Source organism: Argiope bruennichi, chromosome 7 (genome assembly GCF_947563725.1).
Source record: "Argiope bruennichi chromosome 7, qqArgBrue1.1, whole genome shotgun sequence".
Classification (NCBI taxonomy): Eukaryota; Metazoa; Arthropoda; class Arachnida; order Araneae; family Araneidae; genus Argiope; species Argiope bruennichi.
Genome location: NC_079157.1, coordinates 130,417,620 through 130,440,002, shown reverse-complemented (window position 1 = coordinate 130,440,002; position 22,383 = coordinate 130,417,620). Strand labels below are relative to the sequence as shown.

General features: G+C 31.5%; 1 protein-coding gene across 2 annotated transcripts in view; it reads left to right on the top strand.

Moving 5' to 3' along the window:
• Positions 1 to 22,383, top strand: part of LOC129974980 (E3 ubiquitin-protein ligase SMURF2-like) — a 100,055-nt gene that overhangs the window by 30,191 nt on the left and 47,481 nt on the right. For both annotated transcript variants that reach the window (XM_056087817.1, XM_056087816.1), the window contains exon 2: positions 21,530 to 21,568. In XM_056087817.1, coding sequence (XP_055943792.1) covers positions 21,530 to 21,568 — 39 coding nt within the window. The remainder of the gene's footprint in view (positions 1 to 21,529; positions 21,569 to 22,383) is intronic.

Below are 22,383 nucleotides of genomic sequence, written 5' to 3'. Positions count from 1 at the left end.
GATATAAAATAAAAACACGGTGTTAAATATTTATAGAAGCAGTGAAATTTTGAATTTCTTAGAGCAATAAAATAAGTTCATTGTAAATTATGCATTATATGTAAATATATTACATAAAATTAAAATTATTATGCAAGTGTATTTTTAAAAATTTGAGAAAATCTGTGAAACTAAGAACACATTTTTATTAGTTTCATTGAAATTTATTTTTTTATGCATTTAAATTTTTAGAAAGTATAAAAATAATTTTTTTCCGTAATAATATCTTTAATAATAATCGTAAAAAAGTCTTCGCTTTTATAAACTATCGAGATTCATTAATCCATTTTACTTTGGGTAAAACGAAGAAGGAATTACCTGAAATCGGTGAAAAACAACGCCACATATTTGTTACAGCGATTTAAATATCTTAAGTATGGTTGAGTTGATGCACCGGAAATCCTTGTAGTGTGTGGAATTGTGCATGTAAGTCATTCGGATGCGAACATCTCAGTCTCGTGACAGAAGATTGAATCATCCGAACTTCTGCGCGGTTGAAGGATCTGTCTTTTATGCCAATCATCTGTTATCAGCATTCTGATGATTCAAGAAAAATTGTAGCATGGCTTGGTGATAGGTTGTAAGTGCAGGTTTGTATTCTTTAAAATGAGAAACGATCTAAATCAACCCACTCAAGTGCGTGTGCACCAAACATTGTTAGCAAGTCCTTATCCAAATTAAATAAATACTTCGCTCTTATATTTTCTCCTGTGGTATAAGATAAGAGCCTTACGTATGGCGAAATATCATCAGAAAGGATAAAAGAAGAAAAGTAAAGGAATCCTTTCATCAGAAAATATAAGATGGTATTCACATACAGTTTATAGATAACTTGGTCAGATCATTTTTATTCGATCCCTCCCTTTATTTGAGGGCCATGAATTTAAAAAATTGTCGGTAGCTTTGAAAATTTTCTTTTCTTCTCATAAGCAAGCATCTGTTGAAAGAGGATTCATCTTTAATACAAATGTTGAAGTGAGAAATTTGAATAAAAAATTGTTTTACAATGTATAGTCTATGGCCACATAAAGCAGTTTGACTGAATCTACTCAGTGAAACATCACTATAGAACTGAGAATGTGTTTGCAACATGAACCGATTCAAAATATCGCCTTTTTTGGAGAACGGCGAAAGAAACAGCTGCAATGACATGGAAAAAAGTTAGATTCTATATTCTTGATCTGTTCAGCCCAGAAACTTTTCACTACTAATAAAATCTAATGATTTAAAAGCTATTAGTGAGAAATCTGGAAAAATCTATGGGAACAAACTTCTCTGGAAATCACGTTTAACAAAATGTTCTTGAAACACTAATATTTTAAATAAAAAGAGTTAATTTCCAATCAACTGAATCAATCACTTAAACTGACTGATTTATGAAAATTTGAATATCACTATTCAATAAAAAGGGATAATTTTAGATTTTCCATCGATCGTTTCAAAGAGAATACGCCAATCAGTGCGCAGGTTTCTCAAGATTAATTGGCCTAAGATTATGAAAATGTTGAGCTTTTCTAAAATTTTAACACTAAAAACTTTATAAATCAGTCTCAGTTGATCGTGGAAAATAGAAACATTCATTCATTTATTCAAAATTTGGTATGTCCAAAATATTTCTGAGAATACGATACCTTGCTGCATTAAATTTAGACAAATTTAGACTTCATAATTTTTGAAATATTATAGGCCCGAACAAAATATTTTTGATTTCATTTCAATCCTTTTGAAAGCAAAACTAAAAACAGAATTTTATGCTGAAATTGAGAAATTTTTGTTGAATTATTTTTTGAGATATTACATAAATTATGAAAAATATTTTGTAGTTCACATAAGACTTAAATGCCGAGCGATTCTGTTTGCAGTACTCATATTCAATAATAATAATAATAATAATAAATAAATAACAATAAAAATGATAAATAAATTAAAACGCTTGGTTTCATTAAAAAATATCTTTATATTAATTGCAATTTCAGCATTTCCACTTCAAATTAAAGTTGAAGTTTTATCGGAAATGACAACACATTAGGAAAATATATATAGTAAATAGAACGTACAACAGTATAAGTTTCCAAACAACAGTATAAGTTTGGTATGATTATCAAAATTTGAAGATTAAAAATGCTTTGTTTGAGAAGCTATTAAGAGACAAGTTATTTAAAATATTTAATTGAAAATTGTAGCGAGCGGTAATGCTGGCGAACCGACTGGTCGCCAAAAGCGGCTAGTATATAATAAAATTAGCATGATTTTTATATTCTAGATTTGTTTACTTTTGTTCTTAACTTGTTTTTCGTGAAAGTGGAATATTATTGAAGCAGCAGCATACTTTTTTTTTTTTGCTTAATACTATTGAAATAATTAAAGATAGGCCATGAGAGTCTTTTAATAATATTTTTCAAACGAAACTTGTATTAAAAACATTTCAAATAGCAATGCCAAAGCGAAATATAATTACTGGTTGAATTTTATGTTTACATTTGTATAAACATAGTTATTTATTAATTCGCAACAATTTATTCCTATGAATTTATAATTTTATACTCAAACTACGTTAATGTTGGCTCTTTTTTTTTTTTTTTTCCCTCAAAGTTCTTAAAAAAAAGTACTGGTAAGGGCCTTAATTTTAAGATAAAATTTGTCTACACATCTTGATTACGCATTTTGCTTTTCGTTTGAAATGTAAGAAAGGGTTACGTCAAAATGAACAGCTGAATGTATAGTTCCCATCCAGAATGCCCTTTTGTTTATTTTTCAAATGTAAATCTATACCTGTGTAAGTGCAAGGACAATTAAAAATAATTTTTTCAGTTAGAAATCGAAAGGGAAAAGGATTCAATTGTTTCGTTAAAATTCGCTTGTTTAAAAATTTACATACTTCATAAATACATATTAAGGAAGTAATTCTTTAAAACCTTTTCAAATTATTTAAAAAGATCACAATATAAAGTTACGTAATTGGTATTCTGTTCATTATATATTTTTTTGTTTTAGCATTTTAAGAAATGGTTTTATTTTGTTGAAATCGGTTGCACTATTTAAATGCTAAGGTTAAATGCTTTTAAAGAATTGATTCATGGTTTATTAAATTTTTACAATGCATTGATTCTAGTTTTAAACATGCTCGAATAGAAAACTGTTTATCTTGAAACCTTTCTTTGAAAAAATCAAGGTCACGCTTTATCATTGAGCAGGAGATCGTCATCGGTTTTGTATTCAATAATCACTAAATCGTAACATCTCGGGCTATTTTTCTCAGTTTGATCGGTGGTTACAGGTAACTAAACCTTCGTGTACTTCTAATCCTAGTTAAGCGCTTTAGTTTCTCAAAGCCTAAAGCAATTTTCCTCGAATACGGCAACCTACTGAACTACAAAGAATAAATAAATAAATAAATGGAAAGCGTGGCGAGGTGAAGCTTGCTTTAACTTTTTACTTGCCATGTTAATGTGCTTTGCCTTCAGTTTTGCACGGTAGAAAGTGCATGGCATCAGTTTAATTTTGGAATCCATTTCACAATTTTGCAATGACTCGAGGAGCTTGCAGTCACAGGTCAATATAGGACAGATAATTATGACTTCTACCGATCACTGAACCTATATCCTATTAGAATCACTGAAAATGATACTTATTAAATTCACCAATCCATGCTAAAATGTATCTTGCACTTAATAAGTGACCAGAGGAATAGCGGTGGGGGAGGAGAGGTTTCGCAGATGAACATTGCTTGCGAAACCTCTGCTTTTGTGATTTTGATTATGATACTTTTTTTTTTATATTCACTTCATAAAAGCAGATTAGTAATGCATTATCTCTACTAGAATAGGATGCAAATAATGCTATGGAAATAGAATATTTTGTTATTTTTATAATCTAAAAAGTAAGTCTGTATAACAGTTCGTAATGCATGCATAAATTATCGATTATTCCTCTGTTAACATTTTATTTCAAAAAAAAATCGGTAATAAAGAGGTGTCCTAACGCAATAAACAAACTGACTTTTTTTTTTTTTTTTTTTGTAAAAAAAGTAAACAAGCGAATTCGTAAGTACATTTTATTAAGTCATAATTGTATGTGTAGGCCCCTTATTGTAAATAAATAATTTTCAAAAACATTGTTTTATGTTTTCTCTTGGCTAAGTATTGTTATGTTAAGACTAATTATTTTGATAAAATTTCAGGAGGTTTGGTATATAAAAATTCTTCAAAATTTGAAGTCGATTTCTTTTTCTTTTCTTTTTTGCTATTGTATACTCTGCATGCCAAAAATTGAAAATAGTTTTTATAAATTTAAATATAAAGAGTCCCCATTCGTGTAAATGACTATAAGTGTCGGTTTTCTTTATGTGGTCGCAATGCGATTGATACCTCTTCTTTAATCACAGTATTAACATGCGATATCTGATAATGAAGTGATGCTAAATGATAAAACAGTAAATGAATAAAATCCTATTGGCGTATTTTTGTTAAAAGGTACAATCTTTAAATATACAATCAGTTCTCCATCAGTCATATGCAACAGTGATGCCCCTCCCCTAACGGCTTTTTATTTATTTACTTCTTTCTCCCCATCATTTGGGTTCAGAATCCGTCTTACTTTCCAACAGATGAGTTGCGACCTGGAATCTCGTTTTCTTTTTGCTCCAAGAGGGAGAGAAAAGCTCATGAGGTTCGCATCATGAGAACGAGTTCCCTGAAACTCGGTTTCGCCTCTCTCCCTTCCCCTTCTCGGTCAGGTTTCAGTAGAAATGATTCCGACCCCGCCGAACTTGCTAACGATGAGACATATTTCCACTCCATTGTTCCATACGTAGTACATTCCGTTACGGAAGGAAAGAAAACGCATTATTTCATTACCATTGCAAACCGACGAGCCCGTAGTTGCTCGTAATGACATCATCTTCCTGTCAAGTATTTATTTATAAGAGTTGTACCGAGTCATATTGGGTTATCGCAATGCTTTTCATATATAAAGTGTGTGATCAAATGAATGAATTGACTATTGCAAAACCTGCTTCCACTTTCAAATAGCAGGTTGAAAGGCAGGTTTTAGTGCAAACCTTGCCTTTTTACAAAATTTAATTTATTGAGGTTGGAAAGATTGATTTCTGTTTGTTTCGAAATTAAATTATTTAAAATATCTGCAGTAGAACTCCAACTGTCCAAAAGCTCATCTCCATTTATCTGTATCGATTTTGAGAGAAGAAAGATAGAAAAAAAGATTTGTTTTAACTAAAATTGCATTGCCATTATGAAAATTTAATAAATGATGGACATCCATATATAATTTCATCTTTAGATGTTTTTTCTTTGATGAAAATCTTACAGTGTTCACCATGTATGTCATACTTTATTAAATTTTAATTTTTGAATTTTTTCAAACACCTTAATTTATTATCTATATCGAATCATCGAAATTTCCGAATGGGCTCGATTCCTATTTTATTCAAAATAACTATTGCCTGCTTCAAAATTTGACATTAATATAGCCAGTTTTATTCGGAGAATTTCAGTCTGCCCAAATACGTAAGGGAAAGTGAAAATGAGCACTCTCTCGCCATTTTTCTTGTATTTGTGAAATATTAATCCTTTACTGCATGAGTTGAAGCAGAGGCGTGTACAGGGAGACCTGTCCATGTTTTTTTTTTTTTTTTAACAGAACAATAGTGGAGAGTCAAATTCTGCAATGTGAAATGTTCTGTTGTAGAGAAAACCCGCACATAGGACCTCTTGCCGTTGCTTGGTTGGCCCCAAAATTTGATGTAGTTTTTAAAATGTAGGGTCAAGAGGCTATAACTATCACATATAGACCGATAGTTAAGTCTTCAATGATTTTTCTCCAAAAATGTCTCGTACGTAATGATAAAATAATTTCGTTGATTCTGATGATAAAACAATATCCAACTTTCATCAGTTAAGCTCGCAATGTTTTTAAATTATCATGCTCATTCATGCACGTGGATGACAGGTTTTGTATAAAATTTGTTTTTTAAAAAAAGCTATAATTTTGGTGTGAAGATTACGTACCTCTTAGCTATTTTATTAATTCCAGAGAATGAGTCATCAAAATATCAATACTTTCATTTTCCGTTTCTCCCTCTCTTTTGTGTATTGTGAAAAGAATTTTTTAAATTTTCTTCCTTGTAAACATTTTTTTTTATCATCATTAACGTGTTGTTTAATTTCCTTTCTGCGATAACTATTTGTATTCTTACACCATTGGCTTCTACTACTCATTTCAATTCAATAAGACCCCACTTAAATGACGCCCCTTTCGATTATTTACTTCCTTTATTTAGCTTAGTAGAAGACACTTCCGAAAGCAGAATTTTCAAGTAGTTTGGCGGCGTTCCCAACCGAGTTTAATAATTTTCACTATTCTTTTTAACCAGACATTCGTCGATTGTATTATTTATTTTTTTAATGGTTTTTTCATCTTCTGTCTGCTAGAAAAGGCTAACATTGCGCAGTTCTGGTAAAAATACTTAAGGAATCTCGATTCCTCCCTGGAGACTGTAATTGGCGCGGGTCACTGATTAGGTCCGTCGGAAATAACAGGCCGTTGTCCGTCGCCTGAAAAGTTTTGTTCTTTCTACTTTTTCAAAATCGGTTTTTTTTTTTTTTTTTTTTTTTTTTGTCTCTTGCTTTTGTTTCTGCTCCTTTTACGATTGGCGAAAAAGAGTTGTAATCGCTGTATAGTTGAATGAATTTCGATGTGACCTCTGATTATTTTTAGATGGATTGGAAGGCGACACGACTATGCCTGGATCGTTATTCCCATGTCTGAGTTGTGATGCAGCCACTTCGTCCGTTCATGTAGCCTGTCATGTTAGATAGCGCTGGGGGATGAAAAAATAAACCCGGTATTGTGCTCAGATCGATGGGCTAAGCGTAAATTCTATGGAGGCTTCTTCGAATTTCATTAGGTGTCACAAGAGTGTGGGCCAAATTTTTTGAACCTATCCAGGAAAGTTCAGGTTAAGGGTGATTGGTATTCGGCTTCGTCATTTCCCAAATTTTGTTTGGTGGCTGATACACTAGTGATTGATAATAAACATTATATTGTGCCAGAGATAATATAAAATATGCTTAAAAGTCGAATAATTTATTGACGCGTAGATGAAGTTAGCGTAGATAAAGTCAAAGATAACACTCGCTCATCTCAACTCGAGGCTATTCAAGGAACCTTACATCTGCTTTTATTCACAAGAAGAAATGACTCGAATCTTCCAGATTTAGGAAGATTCGAGAGAAAGTATAAGAGCATTTTAGAACAAACGTGAAATAATAGAAAGTGAATCAATAACAAAACAATTTTTAAGCAACTTGACTGCAGAACTTGCGAACTGTCGCTTTGTCGAGTTTTGTAAGTGGCATTTTACCGATTAGTTGGTAATTTTTTTTTTATAAAAAAGAAATATAAATTTAATATTATTTGAATCTAGTGTTTTTAAAAACATGTCATTTAAAAGAAATTTACCAAAATCAATGTTTTAAATTAATTTAGTGTTATTAGATTAATACACAAATATCGACTTAAAACTTTTCTGCATTAAAATTTCTTGTTGATCTTCCAGCGAATACAAAAGAGGGTCTTCTGAAAATTGCAGTTAGAAGAAAGCTAGAATGTTTATTCCCCTTCTTTACTGGGATATTGTATTTCGAAATTCGGGCTTTGAGGTATATCGAATCACCATTTCGATTACTTATAAGCCAATTTTCTTTTCTTTTTTTCTTGTAAACAGGTCTGGACAATCGTTGGGAAACCTCGCGTGCTCGAGACCCTTTTTATAAATACAGATTTTAACTATTTAAAGATAAGAGTCATACTGTCCTCGAGGGAAATAATGGCTCTGACTGCAGTCACTCATCGAGGTACTTATGTCAGGGGCGTCATCTTCCAACGCATTATTCAACTTCTTAGTGCGTGCATAATCTCTGATTTGAAAGCCTACCTCTCGACTACATCTCCAAATATCTAGTGATACAGCTTGAAAGAGTTAGAAAGATTTCATTTCTGTAGATGCTGCTTGTTGCATTTTTGAATAAATTTTGAATTTTTGTCCATCGAAAGAAACTTCTTTTTAGGACTGCTATCGTGCTCAAGTCAAAGATCATAACCATGTTCAAATTGTTCTTCCCATATTTTGAGGCATGCCCTACCTACCGGAAAGGCGAATGACCTACTTTCAAATTTGAATTCGCAAATAAAGGTTTTAGGTGAATGAGTAAGTTGTGGAGAAAATTGATAAACATTTTATGTATATAAAGTTCCAATTCTAATCTGTCCTCATTTTACTTCGGTCACGAATACTAGATGCATGCATACAGAGCTGTCAAATGGCTCGTCTGCAGTGCAAAGAAACGAAATGAAGCGAAGCGTTGCGGAAAACTTCCTGTAACTCAATTCGATTCGTTGAACAAGTTCAAACGGCTGCAGCAGAAAATTCTTCCTTTTAAAGGCATTGGTCAAATCATCTTCAATTATAGTATCTTGAGTGTTGTGATTTGAATGAAGGATTGCTTTTCTTTATAAATCTTTCTGAAGTAAAAAAAAAAAAAAAAAAACTTTAGGGATGGTTGGGAAGTTTTCATTTCTCTAATGCAGTCAGTCTACTTAAGTGGGTTGGAGTTATATTTTAAAGTTCTCAGTCCCATTTATTAGCAAAAATTGTCGTATTCGAATTTGTATTTCGCTGAAGAACGCCAGGTCTGATCTTCTCACAAATATTTATTAAGCATCATTGGTTTCAAGGATGGCATTTTATATAGAAGGAAGCTTTGAAATTTTGTACAATTGCTTTTTTCTATGAAAGTATGTCATTTTAATATTTTTATTATATGTTAATCAATTAATGTAATTAGATTTAAATTTCAAAAGAATAGCAGTAATGAATTTGGGGAAAAAATGATCAAGATTCCAAAATATTTATAATAATAAATGGTATATTAAAAGAGTTGAAAGCTTATTTAAAAAAAATGTCCAATTTTTGGTGCATTAATAAAAATACATTGTAAAAACATCAATTTTTAATAAAAAAATTTTTTTTGAGAATTTTGTAAGAGACAGAAAGTGGAACATAATGTTTGCCATTATTCTGTTTTAATGGAATACTATTAAAATTTTAATAAAATAATTCACACATTTAAAATATAAATTTCTTCCATTTGATTCTGTAGTATATTGCATTCTTTTTTTTTTTTTTTTTCCTTTTCTTAACTCTGTTGAGCCCATTTTTGACTATCTTCCTATTTAGAACACTGAACATAAGAAGTTGTTAAATATCTTGCATCCGTCCAAGTAAGAAGACGTCGTTTACTATTTCTGTACTTTTAGCCGAACACGTATATGAAGTTTCATCAGGCATTTCAATTGTCTTAAGATGATTGTTAGACTCCGCGTTTTAAACTTTCAGGCCAACGTGGATTAGATTCAGTTTGATCGATTGTTCCAAATATCATGTTTGGTATATTTAAAGGAGGCGCATCCCAACCAACCTCAGTGAGTGGAATCCTCAGTCGGTGAATGCAAAATAGGTTTCCTCTTCGCTTTTCAGAAGTGATGATAAAGGTGTGTAACGTCATTAATAGAAACTGCTTGTTTTCTGTGGTCCTTGTATAAGGAAGCGTCTTAAAAGTGCTCATTTTTTTTTATTTTATCGAGGTGCTTTTGCTTTCCGTCTGATAGGGGAAAAACAAACCCACTTCATCAAGTTTGAACTGCCCGATTATAGACTGTATTTTCTTTGCGGTGTTAGCTCGTTCAAAATTTAATGGATTTCGATGAATTCGGAGGTCAACGGAAAAGGTTTTATCTCAATTTAGGGAAATACTGATAGAATGGGGAAAATATATCCTTTTCATTTACTTGACTCTTCTTTCATCTCTTTTGGCTTGTTTAGACAGGTCCATACATAAAATTTCTAGAGATAATTTTATGTATTCATATAATTCATATAATTATATAATTATATCAATTCATATAATTATATTAATTCATATAATGTTGATTTTCATCAGTGAATCGGTGTTTTTCTACACGTGATTACTTGTTTTTTGAGCATTTGTTAGTTATATTTCAGTATTTTTTTGTGACTCTCTTTTAGTGAATTATTTAAATACTTTTATTTCAATCAACTTTTTGTACAAAAATTAAAATTTTTTTTAACTATATACCAGAAAATGTGTATTTCATTCATTATGGACTTCCAAAAATGAATACACTAAATGATTCAAGGCTTCGAAAAATAAAAGTAAAGCAAAATGTTAATGATGTTCAAAAGTTACTTGTAGGTGATTTGTGTCTCTTGCCGGAATAAAATACCAAGACCAATATAATTCCTTTTTTTACTTTTTCGTTTACAAATTATTCAGAGAGAGAGAGAGAGAGAGAGAGAGAGAGAGAAAATGTAATCGCCAAAAAAATTCGATCTCGAAATTTTATCCAACCTTCTTGATTCAAATGTGATTCCTGATACAATGTCTGTCTGTCTGTCAACACGATAACATAAACTTTGAATTAAAATTTTTTAACTCCAAAATTCGCAGATTTCCATGAAATTTTGAATTTCCACGGAATAAAAAAAAGAAAAAAGGAACACGCTAAATCGTCTCTACTCGATTTCGAGAATTTTAATGGCAGGAAAATGTGTTTGGGTTGGCTGTTTTTATCCTTTATTTGAAAACTATAAATTTAAAAAAATATATATATAACCGTGGAGAGTTTTGAAAATTATTTTCATTCTTTTTAGTGAACAAGCGTCTGTTGAAAAAGGATTCAGCATTTATAAAAGTATTGAAATGGGAAATTTAAATAAAACAATGTTTTACAATACCTCGTGTATGACCGTCTGGCAGAACGTTACTAAGAAAAGAATTGAGAATGTTAGGTACAATAACCGATTCAAAATGGCGCCTGTTTTTGTGATAACGGATAGCAAAAGAAGAAGGAAACAGTGGCGTAAAGTTAGGATCTGATTTCTACATCTAGTTGGTGGAAAAAGAAATTGAACTTAAACAATTGTACTTATTCGGCTAGTTAGAAAGTTGTCCCTACCAACAAATAATCTAATGAGTTGGAAAAAGTTATTTGTCAAAAAATTGAACGATTTTAAAGAGTTTAGAAAAATTACTAAAAGGAAACAACGTTTTATTTATTTTATTTTATGGTATTCGACTAGGTTCGGAGACAATTTTTAAAAAATAATACATAAACATTTTTTTATTGTACAGATAGCTAAAGCATGTTTGAAATGTCACTAATAGAAGAAAAAAAAAAAAATACACTCATTGCCTTTAGCTTTTGAAAAAACTGCTTATTTAACGACCATTTAACAAAATTTTTAATTTTAGGAAAAAGCAGAGTAAATAAAAAAAATAAATATTTCACCTATCTATAGCTTAAGCTACATAAAATGTAACAGACCGCAAGATAAAAAATATTTTAATAAATAAAAATTTTATGTGTATTTGAAGTCGCCGTTATATATATATATATTATGTCAAAATTTGTTTATGTTTTGAATTTAGTGTCTGATGCAGGTTGCATGACTTTTCCGTACGAGACGTAACCGTACTGGTCATAACACTGCCAATCAATAGTCTTGTTTACAAGTCGGTTACGTTAGTGAAAAGAATCAGTTCAATAAGAGGTTACATTATTATAAACGTTGTCTCAAAGTGGTTTACTCCCTTTATGTTCTTCGCCTTCTGCTTTTTGTTATCTTCTTTCTCTCCATGACAAATAAAGGGGAAGTGGTTGTAGTTCTGTTTGCTTCTTGCTTTTCATGGAAGCCAAACCCTATGTGTGGGTCGTGCGTGTTGGTCAAGCCCCGTTCTGACGGCCTGCTGCCTTTATGGATATGGTCGTAAATCTGCCAACTATCCATTCTAGGACCACCCCCGCCTATGGATGTCGTCGGTCGGTAAAATGAACAGACGTCAAAGAACCCTCGGAAAACCACAAGAGATGGGAAAAAGGATAAAATGTGATTGTCTCAAGACGCGGACGGGCTGTCGGAACGCAGCTTCAGGTGTAGAGTGCACTGTGACCTTCGGTATATCGGTTCGGTCGATACCTGTCTATTTTGAGTGTCAAGTCTACTAAGAAATAAGAGAGAATAGTAATACAATACTGGCCCAGAAAACCAGTTCTATGCAATTTTGTAGATGCCCTACTTATTCAGCTCCAAAATTATTTTTGAGCAGTGTTACAAATCGCGTTCTAGAACAGATCAGATTTCTTAGTTCTTATATTTGATAAAAGAATGACTTTTTCTCCACATATTACCAATCTGAAAAGAAAGTGTCTTCATTCGTGAAATATTTCGTATTCCCTGCGCTTTGGTGCTGATCGAACGTGCTTGCTTTTAGATTATATCGCAATATCATTCGATCTATAACTCATTTAAAACGTTTGAACTTTGTCCACCATCAAGTTCTCCTGTTGTGCATTGAAGCTTTCATTACATTGTCAGTACAGGGTTTATATGCTGATGCTTTCGAGCCTTTTCTATCCAATAGCACCATTAAACTATTCTTGTTTTGCTTCTACAATATTTTATGAAATAATCGCTCTCCTTTACGTAAACAAATTTTGAATAATGTCCAAGACTCTTGGTTTAATATTATTCTGCCATACATCCCTCATTTAGAAGTGTGTATGCAGAGATTATTGCTAAATGATTTTCACGACTGTAAATGATTGTCTTGATAATGCTGCATGAATGGAAAACTAGATACAGTATGCTCACCCTTTTGTACGTTTTACAAAGTTGAATATTGATAACTCTGTGTTTTTCCCCCCTTTTAATTTTTAAGTGTCAGCAGATTTTATTTTTATTTATTTATTTATTTACCGTTCTTATGAACCCATTTTTAAGAATAGGCATAAATAACCTTAAATGGCTTTAACATACGTTCACTGTCATCACAGTGTAAGTAACATTCGTTTTTCTCCATTTTTTTACATCGCGATCTCAACCGCCGTTTGTTTAGCGGTCAAATACATCAGGAAGCATCTACTCTGGTACAGATTTCATGAGCATTTTGCAATTCTTAAATTCGTCATCTCTGGTCACCCACCCGTAAAAGAGATGAATATGTACCATAATTTAAGCTTCAAAAATATTCGAGTTTTGCAAACTTGGATCTTTTCACATGCAAGTATTATTAGAAACGGCAGATACAATAGTATATATATATATTTTTACCTCAATGCTATTATTATGTAAATGTGTGACCAAACATTAGTGGAAAGATCAGCAGACAGACAACAAGCTGCATTTAATTTTCTACTATGAGGTTTCAAAACGATGGTCACCACTTCTCTTAACTTACTAGGTCATATTGCTAGGCAAAATCGGGGGAACCCCTCCTGTGAGAGAGTTTTTAAGTTTATTGAAACATTTCCTGGGATTTATTATCGTTATTTTCATGAACTACATTTTACATTTGTAATGGAAACTTGATTGCAATTTGAAGTAGAAACTGCCGTAATTATTATTCAATCAAATAAGAGTCTCGATTAAATTAGGTGGTATCAAAATAAAATTTGTTTTTCGAAAATACAGAATATTTCAATATTTTTATCATTTTATTTTCTGAATGATTAAGAATCGTTGTTTTAGAGTGGAAATGAATATTTTTCCAAGGAGTGGATTATTAATTGCTCAGATGCGTCGCGCCTTCTCGGATTTGCTGCACACTAAGCACTTGTATTTTTTTTTATCTTGAATCTTGGGACTCCACGATGAAGTGCATCGTGATCACGTATATGTGCACTAATTTTTTATATGACCGCTTTATGAACTATTTTAAACTGTTGCCGAAAGTGAGTAGCCTGTATGAAAAACCGAAGCGATTTGAAATTTTTTGTAAAGCTAATCCCAAGTATGCATCTTGGAATTGTATCCTGATTGGCATGATAGCATCGTGTCAATGATTACATTTTTCGAGGTGATAAATTTACTAATCTGGTTACTCTTTGGTTGTATAGATTGACAGAAAATTTATTTGCCAGTTAAATTTTTTGTTTGATTACTTGAATTAACAAAAATAATTTAATTAATAGTTCAAAAAGCAGAAGTGTTAAATTGATGATCTTCTTTTAAAAGCAGATCATTAGGGGGGCGCGTGATATATCATGTGATCTGCTATATAACCATAACGTTAATATAAAAAAGCATATTATAAATTTTAATATACCCTGGATTCGAATTTTTGTAAACCGAGTAAAAATATTCATATAGTGAATATTATTTAAATTTATTCATGTAAATGATAATTCATAAAATCGCTTGTTCCTTGTAACTATTAAGTGAACATTTAATTTATAACTTACGGTTTGCAATTTTGATGGCTATGAAATCTCTTCTTGCTTTTAATGAAAACTGTGAAGCAGCTATGTTTTCAGTTATTTCTTTCCAGAATTGATTGTTCGATCATTTTTCAAAAGAATGAAAAAAAAAAAAAAATCTTAAGAAAAAGCTTTTCTGCGGTAGTATTATAGGCGGTTCACGAACTGCTTGTTTGTCACTTCCTGCCTAATCGCAATGCGAATAAAATGCCATGAATTCATACCTTCTTTTCTGATACGAGATTTGTTTCATTTTCAGTCTTTCATTCAAACCTAAACCAGTTTTCTGAAGAATGCGATTCATTTTTGGCTTGCGTAACTCCGACAGTTCAGGATCTTTCTCTCCTCGTAGCTTATGCCTTACGTGTCTGCCGCTAGCAGACAATAATAATAATAATAAACTTTCTCCTTTTTTTTTTATTTTATTGTTTCCAGAATGGAAGATTGAATTTTTATTTGTTCTTATAATCTAGCTTCAAGGTAACTCGAATGATGGAAAATGGATGCAATTCCTGATGTTAGTTCCGGACAGTAGTTGTGAGTGGTCGACAAATGGATCCCTGTGCAATGATAAGAATTGGGTTGCGACGACCTTGTGACGAAAGGTCCTACAATGACGCGCGTTTTTGATGTACGTGGAAAGAGGACTTAATATTTGAAAGAACCTTGCTCTTTGTGTTCTTGATGCGGTGCATTCGAAAATTACCTTTTATTCTTTTCATAACTGGCTTTATGAGAAGAAAATATCCGCAGTGTTTTCTTTTGAATTGGGGGGAGGGATGAATTAATAGGTCTATTTTCTCTCTCTCGCAGAATCTTTATTATATTCATCTCCATACGTTAAATATTTGAAAAAATGTTATTAACCGTAGATGTGAATTGTTGATTAATTGAGTAGTATTTGCGCTCGTGAGTAATGAAGTCAGTGTTGACGGATCCACTTAAAGGAAAAATAATAAAAGTAATGTATGTATAAACTAGGGAGCCGATGTTGTCCTGGAATCATGCGTATCCTTAGGTTAGCAGAGTTTCCTGAAGGATCGATTCCCTGCCACCAAACAATAAAAGTAAATAGAAAGTAATGTCATGAAACAAAATTAATTCCAAATAATAAAAAAGAAATATTTTAGTATTAGTTAAAATGCAGAAGAAATCGCATGATAATTTTTTTCGGCTGGAATGAATAATTAAAGCATTAAACATTTTTTAAACAAACTAAAAACTTTCTTAAAACCTTTGTTTGTCTTTGCATTTTTTTTTCTCCCTCCGATATCGCTGGACGTCCCATCACTATTTCAAAAGAACAATATTAGGTTAACACGTGTATTGCATAGGTATTTAGTTGATTGCTAGCCGGGAGACTAAACATTTCCGTTACTCGAAAAAGGTAAACAAACCGAGAAGCTATTCATTAACGTTGCCACAAACGGTGTGTCTAAAAGTAGAATGAACAAATATTGTTTTAATCTCATTTGCTTTAATTAAAGTTTCACTTTTTTTGTTACCATATATAATTCGTTGAGAATGAATGTATTCCCTCATATCTGGAAGCATACAAGAATGATTCCTGTTTTTAAAAAAGGAGATAATCATGATTGTAAAAACTAGTCCTATTGCTATTTAAAAGCTTTTGTCTGAATTTTTTTGAAATTCATAAGAAAGTTAAAAATTTAATTTCTACGTTCTAACACGGTTTTATTTCTAAACGTTCAACTGCCACTTATTTATATTGCCTGTCATGTAAGATTACTTCTTCATGTGACATTCGTTCTCAGCTTGATGTCGTTTGCACTGATTTTTCGAAGCCATTTGACTATCGATTTTGGAATTCTTTTAAATAAGTCTTGGTTTTCATGTCAACCTGACGGATTGACTCCATTCTCATTTATATAATGAGACTCTCTGTGTTCATTTTAATAAACCTGTTTCACGTGAGTTCTCGGGTACCTCTGGTGTTCTTCAAGGCTCTTTTTTATTGTATTTATGAATAACATTACTAGTATTTTTAAGAATTCTGAGTGCCTTTTATTTGCTGACGACTTGAAGTTGTTTCGTTCAATATATTCTAATATTGATGCTGTCCTACAGAGAGATGTCGATTCTCTTTTTAAATTATGCACAGATTTCAAGGTACACTAGAACATTGGTAAATGTAGTATTATTAGTTGGTATTGTGCTTGTGCCTGTTTTACTTTTTGACCTTTACAAGCTGTTTATTCTTCGCCTTTCTTTTTAATTTGCTTCGTGACTTGTGTTCGTGTGTGTTTTTGATGAATGCTCTCTGTAAAAGAGTCAATCTCTGTAGTGTGCTTATTTCAAATAAACGAATAATACCAACAAAAAATAACTGAATATTTCCCTCACCATTTAGCATAGTGTTGTACAAAATTGAGCCAAACAAAGAGGAAAATGCCCTCCACATATTTATAGAAAAGTGCCACAGATGGTGAACCTCTTGTATGAAGAATGGATTTTTACTGTTCAAAGATTGGTAGTTTTGAAAATTATTGTTTATTAAATTAATATTAAAATGCATGTACCTTTAGCTTCCGAAATGGTTCTTTCATTCCATCATACTTTTATCATCCGAATCTTGAGAAACATAATTTAGTGCTTTGAGGTTGGCTTTCAACCATATTCAAACGAATATCAGAGAAGAACATTTGAATTAATTAACGTTGCATTTTACTTTAAAAAGACATTGTGATAGTCTTGATATCTGTGATGTAAACGAAGGGTCTCATTTAAAATTCCGCTATGTAAAGTTATACACCAATTTTTTTTTTCAAAATAAATAAATCCGTTAGATCTGTCATTATTCATAAAAATAAGTTGTATGCCTGATAGAAATTTTCTCTTTGCTAATTATGTTTCATGAAACTTTTTTTTCTGCATACTTTTCAAGTTTTTCATACAACTACTTTCTATGGTCATATATGATGCATTAACATTCATTCTATAATCTGCATTACAAATATTGTCAGTCGAAGTTCAATATTACGTCTCTCACTGCGCAAACACTTTTATAATTTAGATCTTATGAAAATATTTCGTAAGTCTGCGTAGTAATTGTTTGTGCACGTGTTTTTTCACAATGCTTAAGTAATCTCGAAATTATTCTTTTAAGAATTATAATCAAAGGGAATGGGTATAATTTTGTAATACTAGCCGACTTTGGCGACTGGCTTGTTCGTCAAGGTTATTAACTTTTTAAGACTGTTAAAGGATTCAAATAGAATATATACCAAATAGAATAATAGAATATATATCAAATAGAATATATGTATGTATTTTGAAATTCGCCTTGTTAACTGAATACGATTAAAAATTTAATTGAGTCGGTCTCCTGCAAATTAAAAAGTGTATGTATTAAGAAATTAAAAAAATGAAAATCCTACTTCGGATTGAATGATGGGAAAATAAGCGTGACCGAATGTTTTGATGGAAGTTTTTAATTTCATAATAATATTTAAAAATATTGTTTTAAAATGAAGGGGGAAACTGTACGAAAATGAAATTAATATTAAAAAGATAATTTTTTTTTTTTTTTTGAAGTTGGAAGGTAACCTTAAAATAATTTTTATAAGATAAATATTTTGGAACATCCGTTTCCATAATTATGTCATAGCGATGACCCATCTGGCGAAAGTGAAGTCTATTTTTGCCCTCGATGAAGCTGCTTGAAGCCTATTTCTTGGTTTCTTTTATATCTTCTTTCCTCTGACTGAATGAACTTTTTGGTGACACTGCGAACATTCTCCAGAACATTTCTAATGACATTTTGCAGCTCCATTAATTAATTAAACGAAGCGTTTCAATCAGTGCTGCTGTAAAAACGCAAAGGAAGTAGTATGAAATTCCCTGAATGGTGTTTTTACAATTCTGTTGTCATTTGACAATAAGATCGATTTCTACATCACGTACGTTACATTATGTATATGATATATATAATATAATATTACAACATCGGTGATTGTCGTGTTGCAAGGCCAAGCGACATTTCTGCTTTTAACGCCTTTAAAAATACATTTTTTTTTTTTTTTGTTCAAAATAAAATAAAACCTGTATAGTAAATTTTGAAAGGCTCCTAATTAACCATTCATTGGATGAGATGATTTTGTTAAACATTGTCATGATTTATTTCCCATAATACCATGGGACGCGGTGGCCTGCTGGTAAAATTTCGGATTCGGAACCGGAGTGTTTCAGGTACGAGACCCAATTCCGAAGAAGAACTGCCGTGTGAGCGGGTTTGGTGTACATTAAAGCTTTTGGGGACGAACGTCCTCCCTGTGGTGTGGTGTGTGGAAATTTGGAGAGGGGGGAGTGCCAGCTCAGATGTCGTCCTCGTCATCTGACCACAGTTCAAACCAAAATAGCCCTAATGTTGCTTTAAAACGGGACGTTAATATAACTAAACTAAACCCATAATAACATGAAAATGAAAATTTTCTGTTAGGATTCATTTTCTTTCAGTTATTAAGGAATACTGTGGCGCACAGTAATGCTGGCATTGAAGCTCGAGAGATATGGTAAATACAGCCTCCTAATAGAAAGGCTGTTCGCTCTCTTTGCATCTGTGAAGGAAATGGATCGTGCATATTATCTCTTTATTCATTTTCTTGTTGATGTCTCAGTACTCTATGTTCACGAATTTATGCTGCAACAGTTTGTAATAGTTGCCCAAAGCCAAGAAAATTGTTTATGATTTGTAGATCTTAAAGTATGCATCTTGAAACACATTTTCAGAAAGCGTTAATAATTTAAATTCTTGTGGACCATTCTTGCATTGAATAAAATTTCATATTGTAGAATGTGTGTATTCTCAGTTTTGCTATAAAGAATGTGCAAATCATTTAAATGGGAAGAGATGTGTCGTTCAAAAAAACATACTTCCACATTAAATTTATAAAATTTATTTCTTCATTCATTATTATTCATCCTGTTTGTTGCTCAGTTCGAAAGATGGTTCCGTTTTATACATGCTTTTTAATATAATAATTGACAAAATCAGGGGTAATTTTATTAATTGGAATTTTTTTAAAAGAAATATAATAAAATTCGTGGTGGCAGTTCATTCAATCCGAAATCAGCCATCTTGTTTTTTCGCAAACGGATGTTTAAACACAAAATGTACATGTCGAACTTGGCTCATTTAATTTGTTGTTTCATTGTTCTTATTATTTAACTGCCTTATGTCATTGAGTTTCAACAGTGTTTATATATGGCAGCCAATTTATTGATTCGGGGGAAAAATCATTCTAAGGACCTTCATCAAATTTTCGTGTCTGTGTTATTTCTTGGGTAGTAGATGCCCCCCCCCCCCGATTTGGTTTTCAGTTAGAAGAAAATCAAAGTTTTGAGTGTTTCTCCTTTATAACTTCATTTCTCAAAGACAATTTTTGCAGCATATTTAAATAAAATAAACTTTTTAATTATATTTTTTTTCGTGCCTTCTCTCTCTCTCCCCCCCCGTAATATTACAATATTTTCAATTATGTATTGCAATCGCAGCTTTCATTGTTTTAATGACTGGTTTTATATTTATGTGTATTGCGATAATATCAAATTCTTTCTGTGTATCTGTAACATATTACAGCTGCTACGTAATTAAGAGTAAATTTCAAAAAAAGAATCTAACCCAGAACGCTATCATTCTGTAATGTTTCGAACTAGAGGTTTCCTCAATCCCCCCCCCCTCCCATTCCCTGAAAATATTTGATAAAAGCATATTTCTTTTTATTGTTGACATTATTTTTGTTTGTACGAGCGTCTGTTTAATTATATTACAATGAAATTCTCTAATCTGCAGTATACATTAAGAATGAGAAATATAGATGTTAGGTGCTTGCATGTGTTTGATCATTTTTTCACTTTAAAAAGCCATTTATTGAGAAAAATTAGTACAATATATATCAATCAAAATATTTTAAATCAACTTCCTACAATTTTTTCTCATTTTCGTGCAATAAGTCTTGCAATGGACTTATTGCACGAAAAGTCTTGGAATTTTTTTTTGGCTCAACCAGGCCGTTTTTTGTTATTACCATCGAAATCATCACTCTTAAATCGTTGAAACCAAAACCAACAATTGGGATATTTTGGAGCATCCATAAGTTTCTAAAAGTGTCTGATGGACTTCGGCAGCAAATTTCTTCAAATAATAATAATAAAAAAAAACAATGAATGTCGAAAAGGCAATTTGGAGGGTTCCGTGATTGGGGTATTTATACACTGAATAACTCAATAACACTAGATGGAAAACTTTCAAAATGATAACAATAAAGTAATAGTAAATTGGTAAAACGTTTACGTAGATACTCCGCATGTTTGCCAATAGATGCGTGATCTCTCTAGGGTCACGATAGATGTCGCTGATTAAAATACATGCAAGCGCCTAATATTACGCTACATCAAATTGTTATTGTTTGATCTTAACTGTGTTTAACACTAAGTGTAGACATTAATGAACATTTATATTTATCTGCAATGTCACGTTCTTGAGTTTAACCTTTCTGAAATTATGATATTAAATAGTTGATTTAAAAATATTATTTATATATATATTTTTTGTTTTATATTAATGGCTATAGGCATACCAGGAACATCAAATTCACTTAGGATATGAAAAATATCTATAAAATAGTTCCTTTTCTATTCATTTTCAAAGCAAAAGAAATATCTGAAAGGGTGAAATGATATTGTGGAATGTTTCTGTAGAAATCAAGAGAAAATCTATTTTGAAAAACGCTTGTTCTGCTTATAGTTGCATTTTTAATTTCAGTAGTTCTTTCTAAAGTCATAAGATAAAAAAAAGATATACTTTATGTGATTTACTGGTGATGGAATCTGACATTTTTTTTCTCATGGAAGTGGCTCTCTTATTATTATTATTTGTTTTGAAATGATTTTAAAATTAAAAAAATATATTTATGCCTACCCGAACAATTCATGTGCAGTGGCATTTTTGTAATAATTACAATAATTTAACAAGAATGCAATTTTTAAAAACTTTTTTGCAAATATGTTGATTTTTTGTTTTGAAATGTATGATATGAACGATGATTTTCATTGTAACCATATAGTTATTGAGAAGTTTCATATTTCTTATATATTTATTTTCTTTGTTTTTCAGTTCTGTGTGCTAAAAATCTTGCTAAAAAAGACCTGTTTCGTAAGTATCTTTAAATGCATAAAAATTATGAATATTCGTTTTGTAGGAATCTTGCTCTTTTTGTGTTACACCTCAGACGAATTTCTCTAAATAAAATTCAGATTGTAATCGAAGCGCGGACTCATTGCCTTGTCCACGCTTCGTGGAAGCGTGGTCATTGTCTTGTGAAAGTCATATCTGTTGTTACTGAATTAACCCTAATGACATCCTACTTAAACCGAGAGCTTTAAAAGGATGGGGGTGATGAAATTGCAGTCAATATTTCTATTTTTTGAAACGCTAATTCATTTAGAAAGGATTATTATGCTTAAAATTCTTATTGTAATACTTAGTTGCCATCTGGATTTATATTTTAAAGCAAAATTACAATATTTTATCTCACTTAAGTTTCATTGAATTTTAATGCGTGAAAGGAACAGTTTATACAGTTCTAGCCTTGCTAAGCCATTTGTTTGTTTGTATGTATGCAGAATGAGTCTCCCTTTCGCTCTCGGATTATTGACTTTTTAGGGTACGGAAGGCATTTTTTAAAATTTCACCTACTTTGAATTCAAATCGGAAGAATGCACGCAATTTCTTAAATTTTGATTTTAACATTGGTAAAAGCACGCAAGTGAATATTTTGGTGATTGTTTGAATCTCATCATAACATTAAAATCATTATTACAAAAGATAGTTAAATTTCAAAATAAAGAAATAAAAAGTCGTACGGGAATGGAATTGATTCACATTTAAAAAGGTACTTCTTGAGTTTTAAAAAAACTATGCAAAAATCATTTTTGTGAGATAATAATTATAGAAAGTATGAGCATCCA